Source organism: Mobula birostris, chromosome 13, assembly GCF_030028105.1.
Source record: "Mobula birostris isolate sMobBir1 chromosome 13, sMobBir1.hap1, whole genome shotgun sequence".
Taxonomy (NCBI): Eukaryota; Metazoa; Chordata; class Chondrichthyes; order Myliobatiformes; family Myliobatidae; genus Mobula; species Mobula birostris.
The window spans coordinates 9,396,291-9,420,323 of record NC_092382.1 but is presented as its reverse complement, the minus strand read 5'-3'; the positions used below and the strand labels follow the sequence as shown (position 1 = coordinate 9,420,323).

At 45.2% G+C, this 24,033-nt stretch overlaps 2 protein-coding genes across 2 annotated transcripts in view; both read right to left on the bottom strand.

Moving 5' to 3' along the window:
- Nucleotides 1–7,809, bottom strand: part of LOC140208329 (uncharacterized) — a 330,302-nt gene extending 322,493 nt beyond the window's left edge. Inside the window, exons 1-2 of the mRNA XM_072276923.1 lie at nt 7,647–7,809; nt 3,960–5,595 (exon numbers count right to left, since the gene is read on the bottom strand). Of these exons, the coding sequence (XP_072133024.1) occupies nt 3,960–5,271 (1,312 nt within the window). The 5' untranslated portion in view covers nt 5,272–5,595; nt 7,647–7,809. The remainder of the gene's footprint in view (nt 1–3,959; nt 5,596–7,646) is intronic.
- A 13,281-nt stretch (nt 7,810–21,090) lies between these two features.
- LOC140208349 (uncharacterized) lies at nt 21,091–23,227 on the bottom strand. Its single transcript, XM_072276952.1, has one exon. The coding sequence runs from the start codon at nt 22,864–22,866 to the stop codon at nt 21,814–21,816; it is 1,053 nt and encodes a 350-aa protein (XP_072133053.1). The 5' UTR covers nt 22,867–23,227; the 3' UTR covers nt 21,091–21,813.
- Nucleotides 23,228–24,033: the final 806 nt, after the last annotated feature.

The following is a 24,033-nucleotide window of genomic DNA, read 5'->3' as shown; positions in this document are numbered from 1 at the left end:
CAGGCGTGTGGGTTTGATAAAAAGGAAGAGGTAGAAGTTAAAGATATCGATGTTCATGCCATCGGGTTGTAAACTACCCGGATGTAATATGAGGTGTTGCTCCTTTAACCTGAGAGTGGACTCATCGAGTTAGTTAAACGATGAACCGGAAGGGAGAGTGGATTAATAATTTTCCCCTGGCATCCCTATTAAATCAATCCTCTCTCACCTTGAACTGGTGCCGTCTGGTTGTTGGTTCCACAAAAGTGGGGAAAAGGACTGCGCACGTTCCCCAGTTCTGTACACTCAGGGTTTGGGACACCTGCATCATGTCAGCCTCAATCTCCTGCACTTCAAGGTGTGAAGTCCCAACCTGCCCAGCCTCTCTCCAGAACTCAGTCCCTCGAGTACCGGCACCATTCTCGTAAATCTCTCCTGCACTCATTCCAGATTGACGTCCTCTCTCCTACAGCAGAACCACCAAAACTGGATACAATAATCCAGGTGCGGATACCCTAACAATACCCTAACCCGAATGCAACCTCACTAGACTCTTCTTGAGCCATGAGATATGAGACAGAGACTGCTCAGCCAATCGAGTCTGTTCCACCATTCCTTCGTGTCCAATTGATTCTCTCTCTCAACTCCATTCTCCTGCCTTCTCCCCATAATCCTTGAACATCCTTTTTAAATATACTCAATGACTTGGCATCTCCTCCGTCCATGGCAATGAATTCCAAAGATTTACCACTCCCTGACTCAAGAAATTCCTCCTCATCTCTGCTGTCAGTGGATGCTCTATACATTGAGGCCGTGGCCTCTGGTCCCAGACCCACACAGCGTAGGGTGCATCTTCTTCATAGCCACTCTGCCGAGGCCTTTCAATATTTGATAGGTTTCAATGAGATCCCCTCTCTTTCTTCTGGACCAGTGAGTACAGGGTCAAAGATCTTAAGTTAACGCTTTCATTCCTGGAATCATTCTCGTGAACCTTCTTCGAACCCGCTCCGATATGAGCATATCTTTTTCTCAGATGGGAGGTCGGAAACTGCGTGATCTGACCAATGTGTTATAAAGCTCCAGTACCACATCCTTGATCCTATATGCTAACGTTACAGTTGTCATCCTTAACTCAATCTGCAAGCAAACCTTCAGGGGCTCCTGTTCACGGAGTCCCAAGTACCTATTTCTGATTTTTGTATTTTCTCCCATTTATTTTTTTCTCTCTGTCTTTATTCTTTCTACCAATTGTACATGACTGGACACTTGCATACACTGTATTTCATCTGCTACTTCGTTGTCTGTTCTCCAAACCTATCAAAGTCCTTCTGCAGACTCCAGCTTTGCTCTAAACTACCTGTCCCGTACCTATCTTTGTATCAACTGCAAAGTTCATCACCCAGGTATCAATTCCGTCATCCATATCATTCAGATTTAATGTGAAAAGATGTGGTCTCAATACTGACCCCTACGGAACACCATTAGTTAGCGACAGCAAAACAGAATTCTCCACATTATTCTGACTCTTTCTGCCTTGTCAGTCAATCTTCGACCCATACAAGCATCTTTCCTGTAATTCCATGAGCTGTGATCTTGTTCAGCAGCCTCACATGCAGCGACTTAGAGACATAGAAAACCTACAACACAGTATACAGGCCCTTCGGCCCACAAAGCTGTGCTGAACATGTCCTTGCCCTAGAATTACCTAGGCTTACCCATACTCCTCTATTTTTCTAAGCACCATGTACCTGTCCAGGAGACTCTTAAAAGACCCTATCAATTCCACCTCAACCACCGCCACTGGCAGCCCATTCCACGCATTTACTACTCTCTGCATAAATTTACCCTTGATATCTCTTCTATACCTACATCCACGCACCTTAAAACAATGCCCTCTTGTGTTAGCCATTTCAGCCCTGGGGAAAAAACCTGTCTGTCCACATGATCAATGCCTCTCCTCATCTTATACACCTCTATCAGGTCACCTCTCATCCTCTGTCACTCCAAGGAGAAAAGGCCGACTATTTACACTCAACCCCACTTAGATTAACACTACCTTGGATGGAAGGAGGAAGAGAAATAACACACATGAAAAAAAAATCACAACCTGTCAGATAAAACTTACAAGTATATATTTTCATCAAAACTGAACAGGATTCAGCACGCCATGTGTGTATCTGCAATCGTGGTAAGAAATACAGACTAGAAAACTTAGATGAGAGGCAAACTGAGAAAAATGAATCATCACTATGGAAGAAAACATTAACCAGTGGAATGAGTATGACCCTCCATGGGAGACATCCCAACGATCTGAGCAGACGAGATGGTGACAAGGAAGCATCGAACACCTGACAGAGAGTTGGAGACCTCTTCCCAGAAACAGAGGGGTTCCTTGCAGAAATACAGGACAAGGTGGTTCACAGAAAGAAAAAAAAAATCAAAAACACATACAATACAAACAAACGAGGCAATAAATGCAGCAAATGCCGAGAAACCAGACACAATCCAACACATTCCAGGATCCTCTAGCAGTTTGAATCAGTCTGATTACATATGAAGGCACAATCAAGAGGCAAACATCATTCACCAAAATCTTGCTTTAAAATACAAACTCATGAATGAGCACCATAACTTCATTAAGGCACCATAAATTCAAGCCTGATCCAGTTAGGGACAGAATCTCACTATTTATAAGATAATCAATACATTATTACAGATAGGATAATCTAAAATAAACATCCAGATATAATATTACAGGATAAACACACAGGAACAACTCCCTCAATAGATAAAACCATTCCCACCACACACATGTTCCTCGACCAGTGGAGCACCTCACCACAGGTATTGTTTGTGTCATCAGTCAGACAACCGAATTATTTTCTCTGTCAATCAGCTTCCAACGTTTCCACTCTGTCATTCGCTGCCACACCCCACTGCTGACTCCCTTCTCATCATACGTTCTTACCCCAACCATCGTCCAGAGTCCCAAACTCTGCCCTGTGCAGACCCACCTCTGGTTTCTGACCCTGCTCCGTTGAACATCCAACTAATGGTTTCCCATTCTGCTTTCAGTCTTTAGAGGACAGTGGTGTTTTCTAACAACCCTTTAGAAGCAGGAAAATGACCCATAATGTGGAAATGAGCCCTGAATAAGGAGGTTAACACAGCCCAGAGATGAGAGGGGTGAAGAACATCTCAGACAGAACTGCAGTCAGCTCGACTTCTTCAGTCTGCAGAAAATTCAACAGAAACCTCCTCACCCACAGAGTGGTGACTGTTTGGAACTCATCACCCTAGGGAGAGCGAGAGATGAACAACAGGGGAGGATTTAAAAGGACTGTCATGGGACAGAATCACTGGCCGGGTCCAGCCAGCCGGAGTTAACTCTCTACTGTACACTAGGTGTGTTATAAATTCACAAGGTACCGGAGACAGAGTTAAAATAGAACTGATTTATTTGTCACAGATCCAGAATATTAAACTCCAGTCCCACTAAAGGTGAATATATAGAAGAAACTCCTCCCATGCCCAGTGACCAGGGTGCAGAACTGGGTGTGGTGAGCAACAGCAATAATTGCAGAGTTCAGCACCTACAGTCACTCTCGAAATTGCATTCAGCAACAGTGATGGACAAATATCCAGCATTCAGCTTATTGAAACTTTCTCCCCATTGTGAACCCGGTCATGTGTCAAAAGGTTAGATAACGGAGTGAATCCCTTCCCACATTCACAGCAGGTGAACGGCCTCTCCCCAGTGTGAACTCAATGATGCACATTTGTTGGAGATGGCTGAGAGAATCTCTTCCCAATGCCTGAGCAGGTGATCAGCCTCTACCCAGTGTGAACTCGCTGGTGTCTCAGTAGATTAGATGACTGAGTGAATCCCCTCCCACAGTCTGAGCAGATGAATGGCCTCTCCCCAGTGTGAACTGTCTGGTGTGCCAGTAGTTTGGATGACTCTGTGAATCCCTTCCCACATTCCGAGCAGGTGAACGGCTTCTCCCCAGTGTGAACTCGCTGATGTACCTTCAGACTGGATGAGCAAGTGAATCCCTTCCCACAGTCTGTGCAGGTGAATGGCCTCTCCCCGGTGTGAATTCGCTGGTGTCTCTGTAGGTCAGATGACCGAGTGAATCCCTTCCCACAGTCTGAGCAGGTGAACGGCCTCTCCCCCGTGTGAACTGACTGGTGTGTCAGTAGTTGAGATGCCTGAGTGAATCCCTTCCCACAGTCCAAGCAGGTGAATGGTCTCTCTCCAGTGTGAACCCTCTGATGTACCTTCAATTGGGATGACAAAGTGAATCCCTTCCCACAGTCTGAGCAGGTGAACGGCCTCTCCCCAGTGTGAAATCGCTGATGTACCTTCAGATTGGATGAGCGAACGAATCCCTTCCCGCAGTCTGAGCAGGTGAACGGCCTCTCCCCAGTGTGAACTCGTTGGTGACTCTGTAGATGGGATGACTGAGTGAATCCCTTCCCACAGTCTGGGCAGGTGAATGGCCTCTCCCCAGTGTGAAATGACCGGTGTGTCAGTAGGTGAGATGCCTGAGTGAATCCCTTCCCACAGTCTGAGCAGGTGAATGGCCTTTCTCCGGTGTGAACTCTCTGATGTACCTTCAGCTTGGATGCCTGAGAGAATCCCTTCCCACAGTCTGAGCAGGTGAATGGCCTCCCCCCAGTGTAAACTGATTGGTGTCTCAGTAGGTGAGATGCCTGAGTGAATCCCTTCCCACAGTCTGAGCAGGTGAACGGCCTCTCCCCAGTGTGAACCCTCTGATGTACCTTCAGATTGGATGAACAAGCGAATCCCTTCCTACAGACTGAGCAGGTGAACGGCTTCTCCCCAGTATGAACTCGTTGGTGACTCTGTAGGTGAGATGACCGAGTGAATCCCTTCCCACAGTCTGGGCAGGTAAATGGCCTCTCTCCAGTGTGAAATGACCAGTGTGTCTGTAGGTGAGATGACTGAGTGAATCCCTTCCCACAGTCCGAGCAGGTGAACGGCCTCTCTCCAGTGTGAACCCTCTGATGTACTTTCAGTTGGGATGACAGAGTGAATCCCTTCCCACAGTCTGAGCAGGTGAACGGCCTCTCCCCAGTGTGAACTCGCTGATGAACTTTCAGATTGGATGACTGGGTAAATCCCCTCCCACAGTCTGAGCAGGTGAACGGCCTCTCTCCAGTGTGAACACGTTGGTGACTCTGTAGATGAGATGACTGAGCGAATCCCTTCCTACAGTCTGAGCAGGTGAACGGCCTCTCCCCAGTGTGAACTCGCTGGTGAGCCATTAGGTCAGATAACCGAGTGAAACCTTCCCCACAAATTCAGCAGATGACCAGCCTCTGCTCGATGTGAACTGACCGGTGTGTCCACAGGTTGGCAGACTGACTCAATCCCTTCTCACACACAGAACAGGTGAATGGCCTTGTCCCAGTGTGAGCTTGCTGATGTACCCAAAGTTGAGATGATCGAGTGAATCCCTCCCCACAGTCTGAGCAGGAAGGATGATCGAGTGAATCCCTTGCTCCACTTCTTAAATATCTGGACAGAGACAGCAAAACTGTCGTGTTGTGTTCGAGATTCCCGTAGACAAATTCCTTGCCATTTTTAACCTGTAAAAAGATTTACAAAATCCATCAATGGGTGTAGGACAACATTTCAGATGAGATCACTTTAGTTGCCAAGGTGTGATCTGGTATCACACTGTTGCAGTGTAGTTCCTCCCAAGTTGGAGAGAGAAATCATCTTCTAACTGGGCACAGTGCTGGTATCTGGAATGACCATCAAATTCTCTGATGCTCTTCCTGTCTCTCTAAGAATGGGGCATTTCTGCCATCTCCAATCTGTGACCTGGCTCAGTTTGACTCTCTCTATTGGTATTATTCCCTGTTCCCACTGAGCTGCATGGGTTCCTGGCCCCACAGTAACTGGAACACTCTCACACAAATAGCCTTGGTTAACATGCAGCTGGGATTTTCTTGTATGTACTGTTAATTTAAAGTGCCACAGTTTTAACGCCATGTAAATATCTCCAACTCAGATGTATGGTTGGTCTGCTCAGCTGTTAGAAGGAATTAGAGTAAACATTAGTATTATTTCATGTTCTTGACACAGAGTCATAGTAAATTACAACACAGAAACAGGCCCTTTGGCCCATCTAGTTGGTGCTGAGGCTTTTCAACTCCCTACTCCCGTACCCCTAACATGCAGGTACCTATACAAACATCTTAAGTGTTGAAATTCAGCTCACATGCACCATTTGTGCTCATTCCACACCCGGATGACCATCTGTGTGAAGAAGTTTCCCCTCATGTTCCCCTTAATGTCTCACCTTTCACACTTAATCCACGGCCTCTGGTTGTCGTCCCACCCAATCTCAGTGGTAAAAGCCAGCTTGCATTTACCTCACCAATAACCCTCAAAATAGTGGTATACCTCCATCAAATCTCCACTCAATCTTCTATGTTCCAAGGAATAAAGTCCTGACCTGTTCAATCTTTCCTAATAACCCAAGTCCTCCAGATTTGGCAACATCCTTGTGAATTTTCTCTAAACTCTTTCAACCTCTTTTACATCTTTCCAGTAGGTAGGTGATAAAACTGCACACAACACTCCAAATCAGGCCTCACCAATGTCTTGTACAATGTCAACAAAATATCCATCTCCTGTACTCAGTACTTTGGTTCATGAAGGCCAATATGCTAAAATCTTTCCTTCTGTCCCTATTTAACTGTGACACCACTTTCAGTGAATTATGGACATGTATTCCCAGATCCCTTTCTTCTGCAGCGCTCCTCAGTGCCCTAACATTCACTGTGTAAGACCCAGGTCCTATCAAAATGCAACACCTCGCACTTGTCTCCATTAAATTCCATTTTGCATTTCTCCAGCTGGTCCAGATCAGACTGCAAGACATTATATTCTTCCTCACTGTCCACTACACTCCCAATCTTAGTGTCATCCAGAAATCTGCTGATCCAGTTAACCACACTATCATCCAGATTACTGATCTAGATGACAAACCACAACAGATCCAGCACCGATCCCTGTGGCACACCACTAGTCACAGGCCTCCAGTCAAAGAGGCAACCATCTACTACCACACTCTGGCTTCTCCCAAAGACAGTGTCTCATCCAGTATGCTGCCTATCCTCAACCAATCTACATCTATCCAAATACTTGTATATCCATTTCCTGCAGACACATTCCAATAACTTTCCCACTACTGATGTCAGGCTCACCAACGTATAAATTCCTAGTTTATTTTTAGAGCCTTTCTTGAACAGCGGAGCATCATTGGCTGTCCTCCAATCCTCCAATCCATCACCTGTCACTAAGGACGATTTAAATATCTGTGCTTGGGCCCCGACAATTTCTGCACTTGTCTGCCGCAGGGTCCCAGGGAACAACTTGTCAGGCCCTGGGGATTTATCCACACTAATTTGCCTTAAGACAGCAAGCACCTCCACCTCTGCAATCTGTACAGGGTCCATGAAGTTGATGCTGCTTTGCCTCACTTCTATAGACTCTGTGTCCATCTCCAGAGTAAATACAGATGCAAAAAAAAATCTCTCCCATCTATTTTGTCTCCTCATGTGGATTACCATTCTGATCTTGCAGAGGATTAATTTTTTCCCTTGCAATCTTTTTGCACTTAACACACCTGCAGAATCCTTGAGGATTCTCCTTCACCATGTCTGCTGGGCAACCTCATGCCTTCTTTTATTTCTTTCATAAGTGTTCACTTGAATTTCCTGTACTTCATAGTGTCATGTGTGACGCCAAGCAGAGGTACCGGATGGATGATGCTAATGAGAGAGATAAGAAAGACAATGGAGAAACATTCAAAATGCTAATAAGAGAGAAGAGAGGAATTAACAGGAAAAAAACACAATTCAGATATTGACAGACCAGTTGCTTTGAACCTGAACTGTTTGAAGTTTGATAGACAGGTGATACCCCAGCAGGGGGATAAAAGGAACAGGTTTGCTAAGGCATGACACACCATGAAACCCTGGAAAGAGCAGTGTGCCCCCACAAGTTGGTGAGTGTTTGGAGGGCCGGTTCACGGGAACTGACCAGAGGCTCACAGGGTGTAAAGGTACGATAGGTGGGAACCTGGGGTGTGTGTCCACCCTTGCCTGGGTGCCGGGTTCACCGCGGAAGAATGATCATATCCGGAACGGAGGGGTCACAGTCGGTGACCACAGTGGGATTAGAAGACATCAAAAGGTCTGCCCGAAACCAACTGCGAGACATCAAAAGGTCTGCCTGAAACCAAATTGCATCTCTCTCTCTCTCCAACGGTACTGCGAACTGCACTAAACTGAACTGAACTCTGCTTCACTTAAGACTGATCATTTTACCCCTAGACTGCGATAGAGCTTGTTTGATTCCTATTACCCTAGTTCTGTGTATATGCGTGGATTATCATTGCTAACCTGTTGCATTTATATCCTTACGATTAGTGTACTGTATTACTTATTTCTTTAATAAAACTTTATTAGTTCCTAGTAATCCAGACTCCAACGAGTGTTCCATTTCTGCTGGTTTGGCAACCCAGTTACGGGGTACGTAACAATAAGTACCCCATTTGTTCCTATCTGCCTGTACCTGGTATGCGCCTCCTTTTTATTGATCTGGGAGAGGAAAGCCAAAGGGGTGATAGAGCTGCATGGTGGATGTGGGGGTAAGGGAGGGTTAAACTAAAGTTGCAGACGGAATGGGAGCCTGAATAATAGAGCAGATTGTGGAAAGGATGGAAAGCCAGGAATGAAAACGTTGAGCATGGTGCAGTGAATATGCCGAGCCCTGTATATTTCAATACAAAGAGCAGTGTAGGAAAGGCGGATGTGTTCAGGGCATGGATCAACACCTGGAATTTAGATACTAGGATCAGGCAAAGGTGTGCTTGGTAAATTGAGGCCTTCAAACAAAATTTTGTAAGTACAAAGTGGGTATGTGCTTTTCAGAATAAAAGGTAAAGATAGAAACTGTATCTCTTGGTTTTCAAGAGATATTGAGAACCTGGTGAAGCACAAAATGGAGTTGCATAACAGGGATAGGCAGGTAGGTTTTTATGGAGTATAAGAAATGCAAGAGAACACATAAGAAATAAATCAGGATGGCTAAAAGAAAGCATGAGATTCCCCTCGCAGAAAAAATGAAGGATGATCTTCAGGGATTCTGGAGATAGATTAAAAGCAAAAGGATTGTAAGGCACAAAGTTGGTCCTCTGGAAGACCGGAATGGCAATCCACGTGTGGAAGCAAAGCAGATGGGGGAGATCTTAAATATTTTTTTCCATGTCATTTACTCAAGAGATGGACACAGTATCAATGAGAGTGTGGAAAAGCGGCATTAAAATCGTGGGTCCTGTACAGATTAAAGAAGAGGAGATGTTTGCTATCCTGAGGCAGATTAGGGTGGATAAATCTCCGGGGCATGACAAGGTGCTCCCTCGGACCCTACAGGAGGCAAGTGCAGAAATTGTCGGGGCCCTGGCAGAGATAATTAAATCATCCTTAGCGACGGGGGATTATCAGAGGATTGTAGGATAGTCAAAGTTATTTCGCTGTTCAACATAGAACATAGAAATCTACAGCATATTCCAGGCCATTCAGCCCACAATGTTGTGCCAACCATGAAACTTACTCTAGAAACTGCCTGGAATTTCCCTAGCACATAAAACTCTATTTTTTTCTAAGCTCCATGTACCTATCTAAAAGACCCTATTGTATCTGCCTTGACCACCTCTGCTGGCAGTGCATTCCACACACCCATCACTCTCTGTGTAAAAAACTTACCCCTGCCATCCCCTCAGTACCTATTTCCAAGCAGCTTAAAACTATGCCCCTCATGTTGGCCATTTCAGCCCTGGGGAACAACCTCCGACTATCCACACGATCAATGCCCCTCATCATCTTATCCATCTAAAAAAGGCTCCAAGCATTAACAAGGAAATTATACATTGCTTTGAGGATTTGTTAGAAGTATACAAAATTATGGGAGTATAGATGGGGTAAATGCAAGCAGCTTTTTCCACTGATGTTGGGCGGGACGACAACCAGAGGTCATGGGTAAGTGACTTCCCCATTTATACAGCACAATACAGGCCCTTCGGCCCACAATGCTGTGTCAAACATTACTTATTTTAGAAATTCCCTAGAGTTCCCCATAGCTCTGTAGTTTTCTACGCGCCATGTACCTATCCAGGAGCCCCTTAAAAGAACCTAACGTATGCGGCTTCATCACAGTTACCGGCAGCCCATTCCACGCACTCACCACTCTGTGTAAATAACTTACCCCTTGTGGTGATATCACGTGTCAGGACGTGACTGGACAGAGTTCTGAGCATGCGCAGAAATGAAGAATGATAGAAAAGCATGGCAGTGTAAAACGTGGTTTTGTTGCTGTTAAATAAAAGTTCAATTCTGCCAGAATATGGTTTGTTATTAGTAACCCACGGTACGTGTAAAGAACACAACACCCCTGACATCTCCTTCGTACCGACTTCCAAGCACCTTAAAACTGTGCCCTCTCTGCAGAGTTTCGCTTGTTTGTGATTGGAGGTAGAACAAAGGTGATTTTCTCAACTGGTGATGTAAAAGATTTTGTTCCCTTTCTCTGAGTTCCCAATCCTTGCATTTAGACAGCTGGAGCTCAGCTCTGTCTGAGAGATCCATCGGTTCCCATTCCCTCATCAGCCGGAAGCTCCCCAGGGCCCATGTATGGATCGTGGGGCTGAGAGAGAGGGAAGAGAGCAGGACTGTCCCGAGATTGCAGGTCACGGTGTCCGGAGATCACAGTAACTATCCTAACTACCTCCACCAAGAGTTTCTAAAGTGGTCTTCCTGTTGTTGTGGGGGTGGCAACAAGAGTCTTCTGCAATGGCTGTTTACCCACATTCCCCTTCCTGACTCTCACCCTGTTTCCTGTGTCCTGCACCTTGGGTGTAACTCACCTCTCTTCATGTCATATCTATCACCCCCTCCGACTCCTGGATGATCCAGAATTCATCCATTTCAGGTTCCAAATCCTTAAAGTGCAAGGTGACAAGCTGCAGCTGGATGCACATCTTGTAGGTGAGGGCATCAGGGAGGTGTAAAAAATGTGGAAAAATCTTGCCCGGTGACAACGTGTGGGCACTAAATTTTATATTTTGAGCTATTCATTTTAACAGCTAGCAATCACTGTCAATAAAAACTTTGATGTCCTCTAGGTTTGATCGAATTCATCTGCACTCTCACATAACCTATGTAGCAGGCCCGTAGCGGGTAATGAAGTATTTTCTCACCACAGCTTTTGCACATTGTCCATATGTGATTCTCTTGCTAAATGATGCTTGAAAAAGTCAGATTTCCAAATATCACTCCATTTCTTCCCACTTGCAAATTCTCCAGCAACTTTTGCATCACCACAATACACACAGGTAACACCAGTTTCTGTATTGTACATAAATATTTCCCCTGAACCCTCCCCCAGGTGACTGACGGTGGTGAACTCAGTGATGGCAATGCCAATGAATATGAAGGGAAGGGCAGTAGTCTGTCTCATTGGAGTCTGGCACATTTGTGATGTGAAAGCTACTTGTTGCCCTGGACAAAGGTGTTTGATATCATTATGTACCCAGAGAGAGTGGGACAAAACATGTTCTCACGGGTAGAAAGTCCAGAACAAGAGGGGGTGGAACAAGCAACAGACACAAAATGCTGGGGGAACTCAGCAGGCCAGGCAGCATCTATGGAAAAGAGTACTAATGCTGAGTTCCTCCAGCAATTTGTGTGTGTTGCTCGGATTTCCAGCATCTGCAGATTTTCTCTTGTTTGTGACTGGAGGCAGAACAAAGGTGATTTTCACAACAGCTGATGTAAAAGATTTTGTTCCCTTTCTCCGAGTTCCCGATCCTTGCATTTAGACAGCTGGAGCTCAGCTCTGTCTGAGAGACCCATCGGTTCCCATTCCCTCATCAGCCGGAAGCTCCCCGGGGCCCGTGTACGGATGGTGGGGCTGAGAGAGAGGGAAGAGAGCAGGACTGTCCCGGGATTGCGGGTCACGGAGTCCGGAGTCACAGCAACTACCCGAAGTCGGTGTTGAAAACGCCGCCCGGTGAGACCCCCAACCCGGAGATCCCTTCTCACCTCAACCGATCATCCGGGGCCTTTTGTGCCCCGCGCGCTGGTGAGCTCGAGCTTGGTCGGTTTAACGGCTGGGCTACTAATCACGTGACCAGCCCCTCCCCCACCGCTGTCAACAGAGCGTTCACGTGCTGCGCTATTGCCATTGGTGGGAAGCACTATCAATCACTGCTTCCAACCAATAGCGGAGGCGGACCTGCCGAGAGGGCGTTACCCCCGCCCACACCATCTCCCGAATTTTCCGTCACGGCGGGACAACCGTCAAAGTAAATGTCCGCTTTCTGATTTATTTCCATTTCCCTCCGAGGGAAGTTGGGGCGTTTGTGAAGCGTCTCCTGCGGCCGGAGTCTGATGTGTCGCTGAGAGGTAGGAGGAGACCGCTCGGCCCGTCGGTTTGATGCCGGTTCCCCGGGGAGGGAGAGGATGAAGACGGTGAGAGAGGGGGCGGACAGGATGTTTGTCCCGGTGGGGACAGGAGGGGCTCATCTGTGGAAATGTCTGAGCCCACGGTGGTGGCGATTCACCACATTGGGGGGCAAACACCGGCAGACTGTTGCCCTGCAAGCGGGGCCAATGGTCCGGGCAAAGTGACAATTATTTGTGTTTTGTTGAGACTGTACCGGGAATATGGTGTAAAATCCCGCTCCCCACACTAACACGGGTCACACAGACCAAAGAACAAACTGCCGGAGGAACTCAGTGGGTCGGGCAGCATCTGTGGAGGGAAATGGACCGTCAACATTTCGGGCCGAGACCCTCCCTCTGGACTGAGAGTGGACGGGAAATAGTCCGAGAAAAGAGGTGAGGGGTGGGGATGGGGCAAGAGCTGGGGAGTGAGAGGTGGATCCAGGTGAGGGGGAGGTGGGAAGGTGGAAATAGTGACGGGGTGGGAGGTGAGTGGTTGGGGCAACACGGGGCTGCAGAAGATGGAAATTAATTCCATAGAGGATTAACAAAGAGGTTAGAGAGTATTTGTTATGGAGAGTGCAATGAAGATTCACCAGACTGATCCCTGGAGTGGTGGGGTCATCATATGAAGAAAGATCAAATGTGATAACTCTTTCATTTAGAGAATCGAGGACTGAGAGTTGAACACATTGAAATGCACAACATCATTACAGGCTGAACCAGGGATCCCAGTTTCTGAAAAAGGGGTGGACTGTCCAGGACTGAGATGAGGGGAAATGTCTCCACTCCGAGGATGGTGAATGTCTGTAAATCCCCACCAGAGGCCGGTGAAGACTCAGTGATCGTCCTCACATAAAACAGAGGCCGGCAGATGTGTGGAGACCTAAAGTATCAAGGAAATGAGGATCGGGCAGAAACATGTGGCTGAGATGGGAGAGCAGCCATCATCTTAGAGGAGCTGAATGGCCACCTCCTGCTGTTTCTCACTTGATGTTTCAGTGTTCCTGTCCAGTGAAGTTGGAGGAATGTGAATAGAAATGAGTGTTTACAAACATGGACGGATTTAAATGAAACCTGCACATTTCTGGTTTGGGTCTGAGTTGTGTGTTGGACCGGGATGGGAATCGAGCCTGTGACTCTGTGACCTGGGGGTGGAGGGAAAGGGACAGAGATGATTTGGAGGGAAGAAGTAAAAATGTATCTGGTGTAAATATGGAATGATGTGGGAAATGTGGCGGATGGTTCGGGCAGCGTGTGAGGGGCGAGGAGCAGAGTCATCGGTTCAGGTGGGAGACCCTCCACCAGCACATGATCCCGTTTCCTGTTCACGTTTTCCCGCAGATCTGCAGCATCTGCCGGTCACTGCTGGAGTATACGTGTAACTTCATCTTTCGCCCGTTCAGACAAGTCAGTGAGATCCGGATCTGTCATGTCCTCTCGTTGTGGGTGGACAATGATTTATTCTGCAATATTTTCAGCATGTTTCCATATAACCACATAACAATTACAGCACAGAAACAGGCCATCTCGGCCCTTCTAGTCCGTGCCGAATGCTTACTCTCACCTCGTCCCAGGCCTCAGACCATAACCACTGGGCCAAGGCCTGGGACTAGGCCTCATTCCACTGTTTTTATCTGCTGAAGGGCAGCCAATGTTTCTGGGTGTCTGACCCATTCATATGAGAACTTAGCCTTTTGTATTTATCTGAGCTTTTCATAAATGTGTACGGTTTAGTTCAGCTTCACTCCAGAATTTCCAAAGCAACCAGTCAGTCAAATAGTTCCACACAATTAAAGTAGTTTACAGTATTACATTTTAATTTTATTTTGTATTACTTATATAATAACTATTTAATATGTATATTCTTATTTTAAATCAAAGGTAAAAATCTATTGTTATGAATTAAATTCTGTTGCTGCTGTAGAGACAACAAATTACATAAGATCAGCCAGTGCTATTAAACCTGATTCTGATAATTGGTCTGGGAGACCCACCACCGTCACCTGATCCCAGTTACCGCAGATCGTAATGCGAGATTGAAGCCTTTTCTATTTATTGGTGTTCATCAGTTCAGTTAACTTTTCCTCTGTGGTTCCAAAGCAGAAGCTCAGTCTGTCTAATATTTCCACACAATTAAAATAGGGACTTATCATGTACTGAGCTACAGCTGCAGAGAAAGTGCAGTGCAGATAGACATATGGGGCAGGGTCACGTCGAGTTACATTGTGAGGTCGAGTCCATTTTATTGGACTGGAGACCATTAATTTGGCTGACAACCGCAGACAGGAAGCTGTCCATGAGCCTGGTGGTACGCGCTTTAAGGCTTTTGCATCTCTTCCCCGATGGAGGTTTGGGTTTGCAGCAATAATGTCCAAAGTTGTGGGCATCTTTGAGTACAAGGCCTGCTTTCCCGAGGCAGGGGAAGTGTAGGAAGAGTCCATAGAGGGGAGGCTTGTTTCTATGATGTTTCCAGATGAGACCAAAGTTCTCTGCAGTTCCTTGCAGTCATGGGCAGAGCTTTAGCCATACGAAGTTGTGAAGTATCGAGAAGAAGCTCAGAGACCTCGGCCTTCACCCTGCCTTGTGTAGCTGGATCCTGGACTTCCTGTCAGATCACCGGCAGGTGGTAAGAGTGGGCTCCCTCACCTCTGTCTCTTTGACCCTCAGCACACATGCCCCACGGGGTTGTCTCCTTGGCCCCCTCCTTGACTCTCTGTGCACCCATGACTTGTGTCACCACCCACAGCTCCAATCTGTTAATTAAATTTGCTGACGACACTATATTGATTGGCCTAATCCCAAATAATAACTTTCAATTGATCAAATGCTTCCTGACAAGCCTCGGTCTAAACAGACTTTTCACCCTTCTTCAGGAGATTAGTCAGAGGAAGAGCGATATCAGCAAAGTTCTTACACAACTTACGATAATATCCAACCATTCCCAGAAAACTTCCAAGAGCCTTCTTACCAGTCTGTTACAAAAACTGTAGGTCAACTGTCTAAGAAAAATAACAAGATGGTTTGAGTGGTAAAAATAGATTGAGGTGCTTTTATTTACAAAAATAGTGGAAAAACAAAAACTTGGATGTCCACATGAAAACAAGAATTTTTTTTTAAAAAAATACTATATTATATATATATATATATATATACACACACACACATACACACACAGCTTGCAATTGTCACCTGTCTGGTTAACAGCCACCCTCAGACTAGACAAAAAAGAACCCAAAGCCTTGGTAACTCGAGGCTTACAACTGCTAAGCCAATCCCCCCAGACTAACCAAAAGCTAATTAACTCAATTATCTTCCATTTCACACAATCTGAAACTCTACCACCAGTTCTCACAATAAACACATATACTTCATCACAGGATTCACCATTTCCCAGTTCAGTAACTTGTATAAACCCCAAAACTTTACCACAAGATGAGTAATTAGGTAACATAACCCTTGTCCCAGGTACAGATGGTATCCTCCACCATCGGCACACCTGTGCAGGTTGCTGCTGCCTCTATATAAGACAGCTCTATGCAGCAGCTCTGTTTCAGACCCAGTGACTGTGGAGGAGAGAGACGTCAGATTATCATGACACTTCGGCAAAACACTTATTGGAAAGATGAATATGAATAAATTGACCTGAGATAATAAAACTGTGACATAGTGTGTTTCTTTTTTTCATACCTATTACTGCTGGGGATGAGTGTAAAATTGTGACTGTTGATTTATTGTGATGCCTGCACTCACCACAATAACAGAGGGAAATAACGTGTGTGGATTACCCTTTGAGTGTCTTACTGAATGTGCCATGAGATGTCTGTAATCAGTGACGGGCCTTCGTCACACAGTCGGAATAGGAACTTCAGAAATTGCCTGGATTTTGCCTGCACAGGAGCCAACTTGCCTTGACCTACAACACAGCCAATACAGATCACGGTGGCATGGCCAAATTCACTCTTAGCTAAGTCAACTGTAAGGTTGGCCCTGGAAAGCCTGTCAAACAGCTTTTCTACTACAGAGATATGCTCTTCCCAAGTGTCACTCCCTGTGACTAAGTCATCAATATAGGCATCTGTGTGTCCTAACCCTTGAATTACAGGATCAATCATTCTCCGGAATGTTCCTGGAGCATATTTCATTCCAAATGGCAAAACATTGTATTCATACAACCCAGAAGGTGTCACAAATGCAGAAATTTCTCTACCTCAGTCCGTCAATGGAACACACCAATACCCTTTCAACAGATCAATCTTTGTAAGAAATTACCTTTTCCAACCTTATCAATGCAATCATCCACCCTAGGGATAGGATAGGCATCTGTTTTTGTTACTGCATTTACCTTCCTATAATCAGTGCAAAATCTAACACTATCATCAGGTTTGAGCACAATAACGCAGGGTGAGCTCCAATCTGATGTTGAAGGCCTAATAATACCATTTTCAGCATATATTCAATTTCTTGCTCAGCCAATTTACACTTTTCTACGTTCATGCGATATGGGTGTTGTTCAATCGGTTTGGCTTGACCAATATCTACGTCATGTACTGCGACCGTGGTTTACTTGGGAGCATCAGGAAATAAATCTTTAAAATTCAGAATTAATTCCTTCAGCTGTTGTTGTTGCTTTGGCTGCAGATGAGCCAACTTGTTGTCAATGTTTTCGAGAACAACCGAGTTCATTAGTCTAACCGGGACCATGTTTGGCTTGTGAAAAGTCTCAGACGAGTCAACTGTTTCATTCTCAGGATTGCCAGATTGATATGTTTGACAACACTCACCAATGGTGCCTGCTTGTCAGAATAAGGCATTATCATATTGATGTGTACTACCTGTGTTAGTTTACATCGGTCGTGTGTTTTAATAACATAATTCACATCATTAATTTGAGAGACTATTTCATACAGTCCATTGAATTTCGCCTGAAGTGGATTTGTCAACATTGGAGATAATGCAAGCACATTATCCCTCACCTTGTATTTTCTTTTGTTTTGGTCCGCTTATCAAACCAACACTTCATTTTGTTTTGAGAAATCTTCAAGTTTTGTCTCGCCAGATGACAAGCTTGGTATAGTTTATTTTTGAACTTCAAAACATAGTCTAACAAGTTAACATGTACATCCCCATCAATCCACTGTTCCTTTAACAAGGTCAAAGGTCCCCTCACTCTATGACCAAATACAAGTTCAAATGGACTAAAGCCCAGTGACTCCTGTACCAACTCTCTTAAGCCTGATTTATACTTATGCGTCAAGTGTACGCCATAGGCATCACGTACCCTACGCCGTACCCACGCTGTAGGCACCATGTACCCTACGCCGTACCCTCGCTGTACCCTACGCCGTTGGGTGACGTGCACCTCCTCTAAAAAGTAACTCACGCATTGCGGCGATGCAGACCGCAACAACTGTGATTGGTCCGCTTGGTAGCATCGCATTTCCGGTTGCTTTTCTCCGCCATGTCTGTACACTGATGCGAAATAAATGGTTGGAGACAATGAACCAAATCGTCAAATCTACCTGCCGACATGGGAAAATATTTGAAATGCATTTCCTCGTCCATGTCTCTCACGAAGAAGCTCAACAGTGTCAGAGAAACCCCACCGCCAACTTGCGTTTTGGTGGTGAAGTGCATAGCGATGCAGACACAACTACACATGCTCGCTACGGCGTAGGGCTACGCAAAAATTAAATCGGGCCTACTGTGTAGGATATGGCATATCCCGAATGCACAAGTATAAATCAGCCTTTACCGTGAACAAAAGCAAATGTATTCCTTCATCCCAGTCTTTTCCATTTTCAACACAGTATGTCTTAATCATTGTTTTGACAGTAGAATTAAATCTTTCTAAAACCCCTTGTGATTCTGGATGGTACGCAGACAATGTAATTTGTTTAGCTCCCAGTTCATAAACTACCTGCTGGAATAATCCAGATGTAAAATTACTTCCTTGATCAGACTGGATTTCTTCATGCAAACCAAATAAAGTAAAAAACTTGTTAGAGCCTTCGCCAGTTTTAGCTTTAATATTTCTGAGAGGTATTGCCTCTGGGAATCTGGATGCAGTACACATAATAGTTAGTAAATACTGATGGACAGCTTTAGTCTTTGGCAATGGGCCAACACAATCCACTATAAATTTGGAAAAGGGTTCACCAAATGCAGGTATAGGCTGGAGTGGGGTCACTGGGGTGACCTGATTAGGTTTACCCACAACTTGACAAGTGTAACAGGTTCTGCAAAAGGTCACAATATCTTTCCTCAAATTCGGCCAGTAAAATTCTCTCATAATCCTGTTTACAGTTTTATTCACTCCAAAATGGCCACCTAAGGGCATACTGTGGGCCAAAGTTAAAATTTCAGTCCTATGAACTTTAGGAACTACAATTTGGTGAATAATTGTCCATTCCTCACTCGCAGGTATAGCAGGTGGCCTCCACTTCCTCATTAACACTCCATCCTTGAGATAATACCCTACTGCCATTTTCCTAATCTCATCATCTGAGAGAGATGTTTCTTATAAAGCTTCAATCTCAGGGTCTCGGTTCTGTTCTGCTATAAATTCCTTCCTAGACAGGGATAAATCTTTCTCACCAGACTTACTACCTGAATCCTGTTGGAACAATGAAGGCTGAAAGGTCTCTGACAAGTCATCATAACCTGAATCCTGGTCAACCTGATTTTGGCTATCATGGGTATCAGAATCGTGCTGCACAGAACCGTCTGCATTGGCAGACTTTTTAGCCGTACTTCGAGTTACTATGCCGGAAGGATAAATGTTAAAATCCATCTGTGGGTCGTCAGTGGTTGGCTTAGTTGTCAACTGCACTGCAGGAACAACTTTACCATCTGCCAGGTCATTCCCTAACAGCAAAGTAACATCTTCCACTGGTAAACTGGAGCATAATCCGATCTTAACAGGTCCCGAAACCAACCCTGACTGTAAAGTTACCTTGTGCAATGGCACAGAAACAATGCTGCCCCCAATGCCTTTAATAAGATTTACCTCACCAGTATCAGTCTCATCACCGAACTAATATAAGTGACTGAGAAGTCCCAGTATCTCCAAGAATTTTCACTGGTACCGGTGTTGACCCTTCCATTACTAATACAAACCCATCTGACATAAAATGATCGAATCCCTTCTTAACTCAGTCAGACCTCTTAGTCCTTAACTGAGCCTCAACAGAATGTTCAGAACCCTGTGGGTTTATAGGTGCTTCAACATACTGATCACAGGCATGTGGGACTGCCTCCTTTTCCTTTTTCTTCTTCAGGATGGAACAATTAGCCATCATATGACCAGCTTTCTTACAATAGTAACGAGAGAGACCAGAATATGTCTCCTTCAACTGCTTCCCTTCATCCTTAGTCTCGTCACTAGTCCCAGCTTTAATTTCTGGTTTACCTTGGTTATCCCTGCTACTCTTTTGGAAGCTCTTATTCTGGGTGAACTTAACCTTTTGAGTTAAAGCAAACTTATCCGCTAATCTAGCAGAATCCTGCAAAGTGGCAGCATCCTTTTCATTTAATTACATCTTTATGTCATCAGGGACGCACATTTTGAATTCTTCAATTAAAACCAACTCTTTCAAGCTGTTAAAATCATCATTTACATTTTTATAAGTGCACCAGCGGTCAAAACACACAAACTTCTCATAAGCAAATTCCATATTAGTCCAGTTCACAGATTTCCTCAAATTTCTAAACTTTTGCCTGTATGCTTCTGGGACCAACTCGTAAGCTTTGAGCACAGCCTGTTTCACCATGTCATAATCAGCTGCTTCATCAACTGTCAAAGCAGAATAGGCTTGCTGAGCATTCCCCTTAATTACTCTTTGTAAGAGAATAGGTCAACCCTCTTTTGGCCATTTTAAACCCTGAGCAACCTTCTCAAAATGCTGAAAGTATTTATCAACCTCTGCCTCGTCAAATGGAGGCACCAATTTAACTTCCCGACTGTCCTCAAACTTATCACCAGAGTCTAACGCTAGACCCCTTTGCTGCAATCTATCTTTTCCAGTTCAAACAGCCTCTGTCTTTCTGCTTCCTTCCAGTTTTTCTGCCTCTTCTCTCTGTTTTCCTGCCTCTCCAGCCTCAACCTGCCTCTGCCTTTCCACAGCCTCCATCTTTAATTTTGCTAACTTGTACGGGAGCCCAAGCTCACTAGGTTTACTTTCAGGAAACACCTCCAACTCCTCCACTTTAAACACACCCTCAGATACATAATGTTCAGCTATTATCCTCTGCATCCGAGACCTCCTCATTGTCAATTTCACCTTAGCAAGTTTTAACCTTTTAGCAATACTCAACAACTCAATCCTTCTGGTGTCCTTTACTGCCTCAGAGGTTGGTGCTTCCAGATATTTATCAACATCCATTGCTGCTGATTTTCCACACACAAATAAATCAAAAGGGATTTCTCCAATGAAATCGATAACTGATCAATACGCCTCCAAATCTTTTCCTATATCGGATGCAGGCCCAAATTTTGACCCTGTAACACTTTAGAAATGAGTCAGCAGCAATAGACTACACCTAGAGTCTGTTTTTGATGTTAAATCCACTATCTTTATTAGTACCTACTAACAATATAGTAACTTAAGCAAGATAAACAAAAGTTAACAGTGTTATATGTATATATGTGGGTAAATATAACTCCCAAACTATTGAGCTCAGGGGAAACAAGGTTTGGAGTCTTGAGATGGTAAACTATGAAAGTCCAGTTCAACCATAGAATAGTTGAGGAGAGAGAGGTATTTGTAATCCAGGGTAAGTGTCGAGAGAAATCAATAACGTTGAATTCCACAGCATCCATGGTGGTAAAACGAGGCAACAGTCGCTGTAGATCCGTCGTCATTCCAAATCCACATACAAATTATCACCAGAAGGTACTTGTCACAAGAGGTATCGTCTTCAAGTGAATTTCCACACCACACCCAGGCAAAGGTTAACACATAAGTGGTCTTCACAGGATACCCCAAAATAGATCCACTCCTATGGATCAAACGAGATGACAACCACACATTCAACGTATGCTGAATCAATAATTAACCCACCCTTGGGGGCATAGGAAAGTTCGAAACAGTGACCTTTGGCCACCAGTTCCCTTGTTCCGATCCTTCCATTTTGCCTCCTTCATCTCCGTCTGACTCTGAGTGTCTGTGTCTTTGGTTAAAACTAAACAAGCTGCGATCGATGTAAACAAGATGCAAGTCAGACTGATTCGCCTTCTTTATCTCTCTCTCTCAAAATGACAGTCCACAGCAAACGAAACCTAGGGATTCATAACAATGGCCACTCCCCATTGTGAACTGACTGGTGTGCCAGTAGTTTGGATGACTGAGTGAATCCCTTTCCACATTCTGAGCAGGTGAATGGCTTCTTCCCAGTGTGAACTCGCTGATGACTCTGTAGGTTGGATGACTGAGTGAATCCTTTCCCACAGACTGAGCAGGTGAACGGCTTCTCCCCAGTGTGAACTCGCTGGTGTCTCTGTAGGGTGGATGATCGAGCGAATCTGTTCCCACATTCTGAGCAGGTGAATGGCTTCTCCCCAGTGTGAACTCGCTGATGACTCTGTAGGTCGGATGACCAAGTGAATCTCTTCTCACAGACTGAGCAGGTGAATGGCTTCTCCCCAGTGTGAACTCGCTGATGACTCTGTAGGTGAGATGACTCAGTGAATCTCTTCCCACATTCTGAGCAGGTGAATGGCTTCTCTCCAGTGTGGATTCGCTGGTGTCTCTGCAGGGTGGAAGAGTGAGTGAATCTCTTCTCACAGACTGAGCAGGTGAATGGCCACTCCCCAGTGTGAACTGACTGGTGTGCCAGTAGTTGGGATGACTGACTGAATCCTTTCCCACAATCTGAGCAGGTGAACGGCTTCTCCCCAGTGTGAACTCGCTGATGACTCTGCAGGGTGGATGACAGTGTGAATCCCTTCCCACAGACTGAGCAGGTGAACGGCTTCTCCCCAGTGTGAACTCGCTGATGACTCTGTAGGTTGGATGACTGAGTGAATCCCTTCCCACAGACTGAGCAGGTGAATGGCTTCTCTCCAGTGTGAACTCGCTGATGTACCATTAGGTTGGATGACTCAGTGAATCTCTTCCCACAGACTGAGCAAGCGAACGGCCTCTCCCCGGTGTGAACTCGATGGTGTCTCTGTAGGTCGGATGACCAAGTGAATCTCTTCCCACATTCCGAGCAGGTGAATGGCTTCTTCCCAGTGTGAACTCGCTGGTGTGTCAGTAGGTGAGATGACAAAGTGAATCCTTTCCCACAGACTGAACAGGTGAACGGCCGCTCCCTGGTGTGAACTTGCTGGTGTGCCATTTGTTCAGATGACCGAGTAAATCCTTCCCCACAAATTCAGCAGATGACCAGCCTCTGCCCAGAGTGAACTGACTGGTGTGTCCACAGGTGGGAAGACCGACAGAATCCTTTCTCACACACTGAATAGATGAATGACCTTGCCCAGTGTGAACTTGCTGATGTACCTTCAATTGAGATGACTGAGTGAATCCCTCCCCACAGTCTGAACAGGAAGGATGGTCGAATGAATCCCTTGCTCCACTTCTTAAATATCTAGACAGAGACAGCAAAACTGGTGTGCCGTGTTTGAGATTCCTGGAGACAAATTCCTTCTTATTTTTAACCTGTAAAAACATTTACAAAATCCATCAATGGATGTAGGACAACATTTCAGATGAGATTACTTGAGTTACCAAGGTTTGATCTGGTATCACACTGTTACAGTGAGGTTCAACCCAAGTTGGAGAGATAAATCATCTTCTAACTGGTCACAGTGCTGGTATCTGGAATGACCATCAATTCCGTGATGCTCTTCCTGTCTCCATAAGAATGGGGCATTTCTGCCATCTCCAATTTGTGACTTGGCTCAGTTTGACTCTCTCCATTGTTATTATTCCCTGTTCCTGCTGAGCAGCATGGGTGCCTGGCCCCACAGTAACTGAAACACTCTCACACAAATAGTCTTTCTTGACGTGCAGCAAGGATTTTCTTTTATGTATTATTAACTTGAAGTGCCACAGTTTTAACACCATATAAAAAATTCCTGCTGAGATGAATGGTTGGTCCACACAGCTGTGAAAAGGACTTAGAGTGAATTTTTGTATTATTTCAGGTTCTTGTCACAGTCACAGAAAAGGACAACACAGAAACAGGCCCTTTTGTTTGTGCTGAACTATCTAAACTGCCCACTCCCGTACCCCTACCATCCAGGTACCTAAGCAAACCTCTTAAATGTTGAAATTGAGCTTGCTTGCACCACTTGTGCTGGCTGCTCATTCCACACCCGGATGACCGTCTGTGTGAAGAAGTTTCCCCTCATGTTCCCCTTAACGTTTCACCTTTCACCCTTAACCCATGGTCTCTGGTTGTAGTCCCGCCCCATCTCAGTGGAGAAAGTCAGCTTGCTTTTACCCTGTCTATGCCTCTCTATCACAATCAAATCTCCCCTCAGTCTTCCACATTCCAAGG

Coding starts and splice junctions, on each gene's coding strand:
- LOC140208349 (XM_072276952.1), bottom strand. CDS start 22,866: ATGGCACACCAGCAAGTTCACACCAGGGAGCGGCCGTTCACCTGTTCA.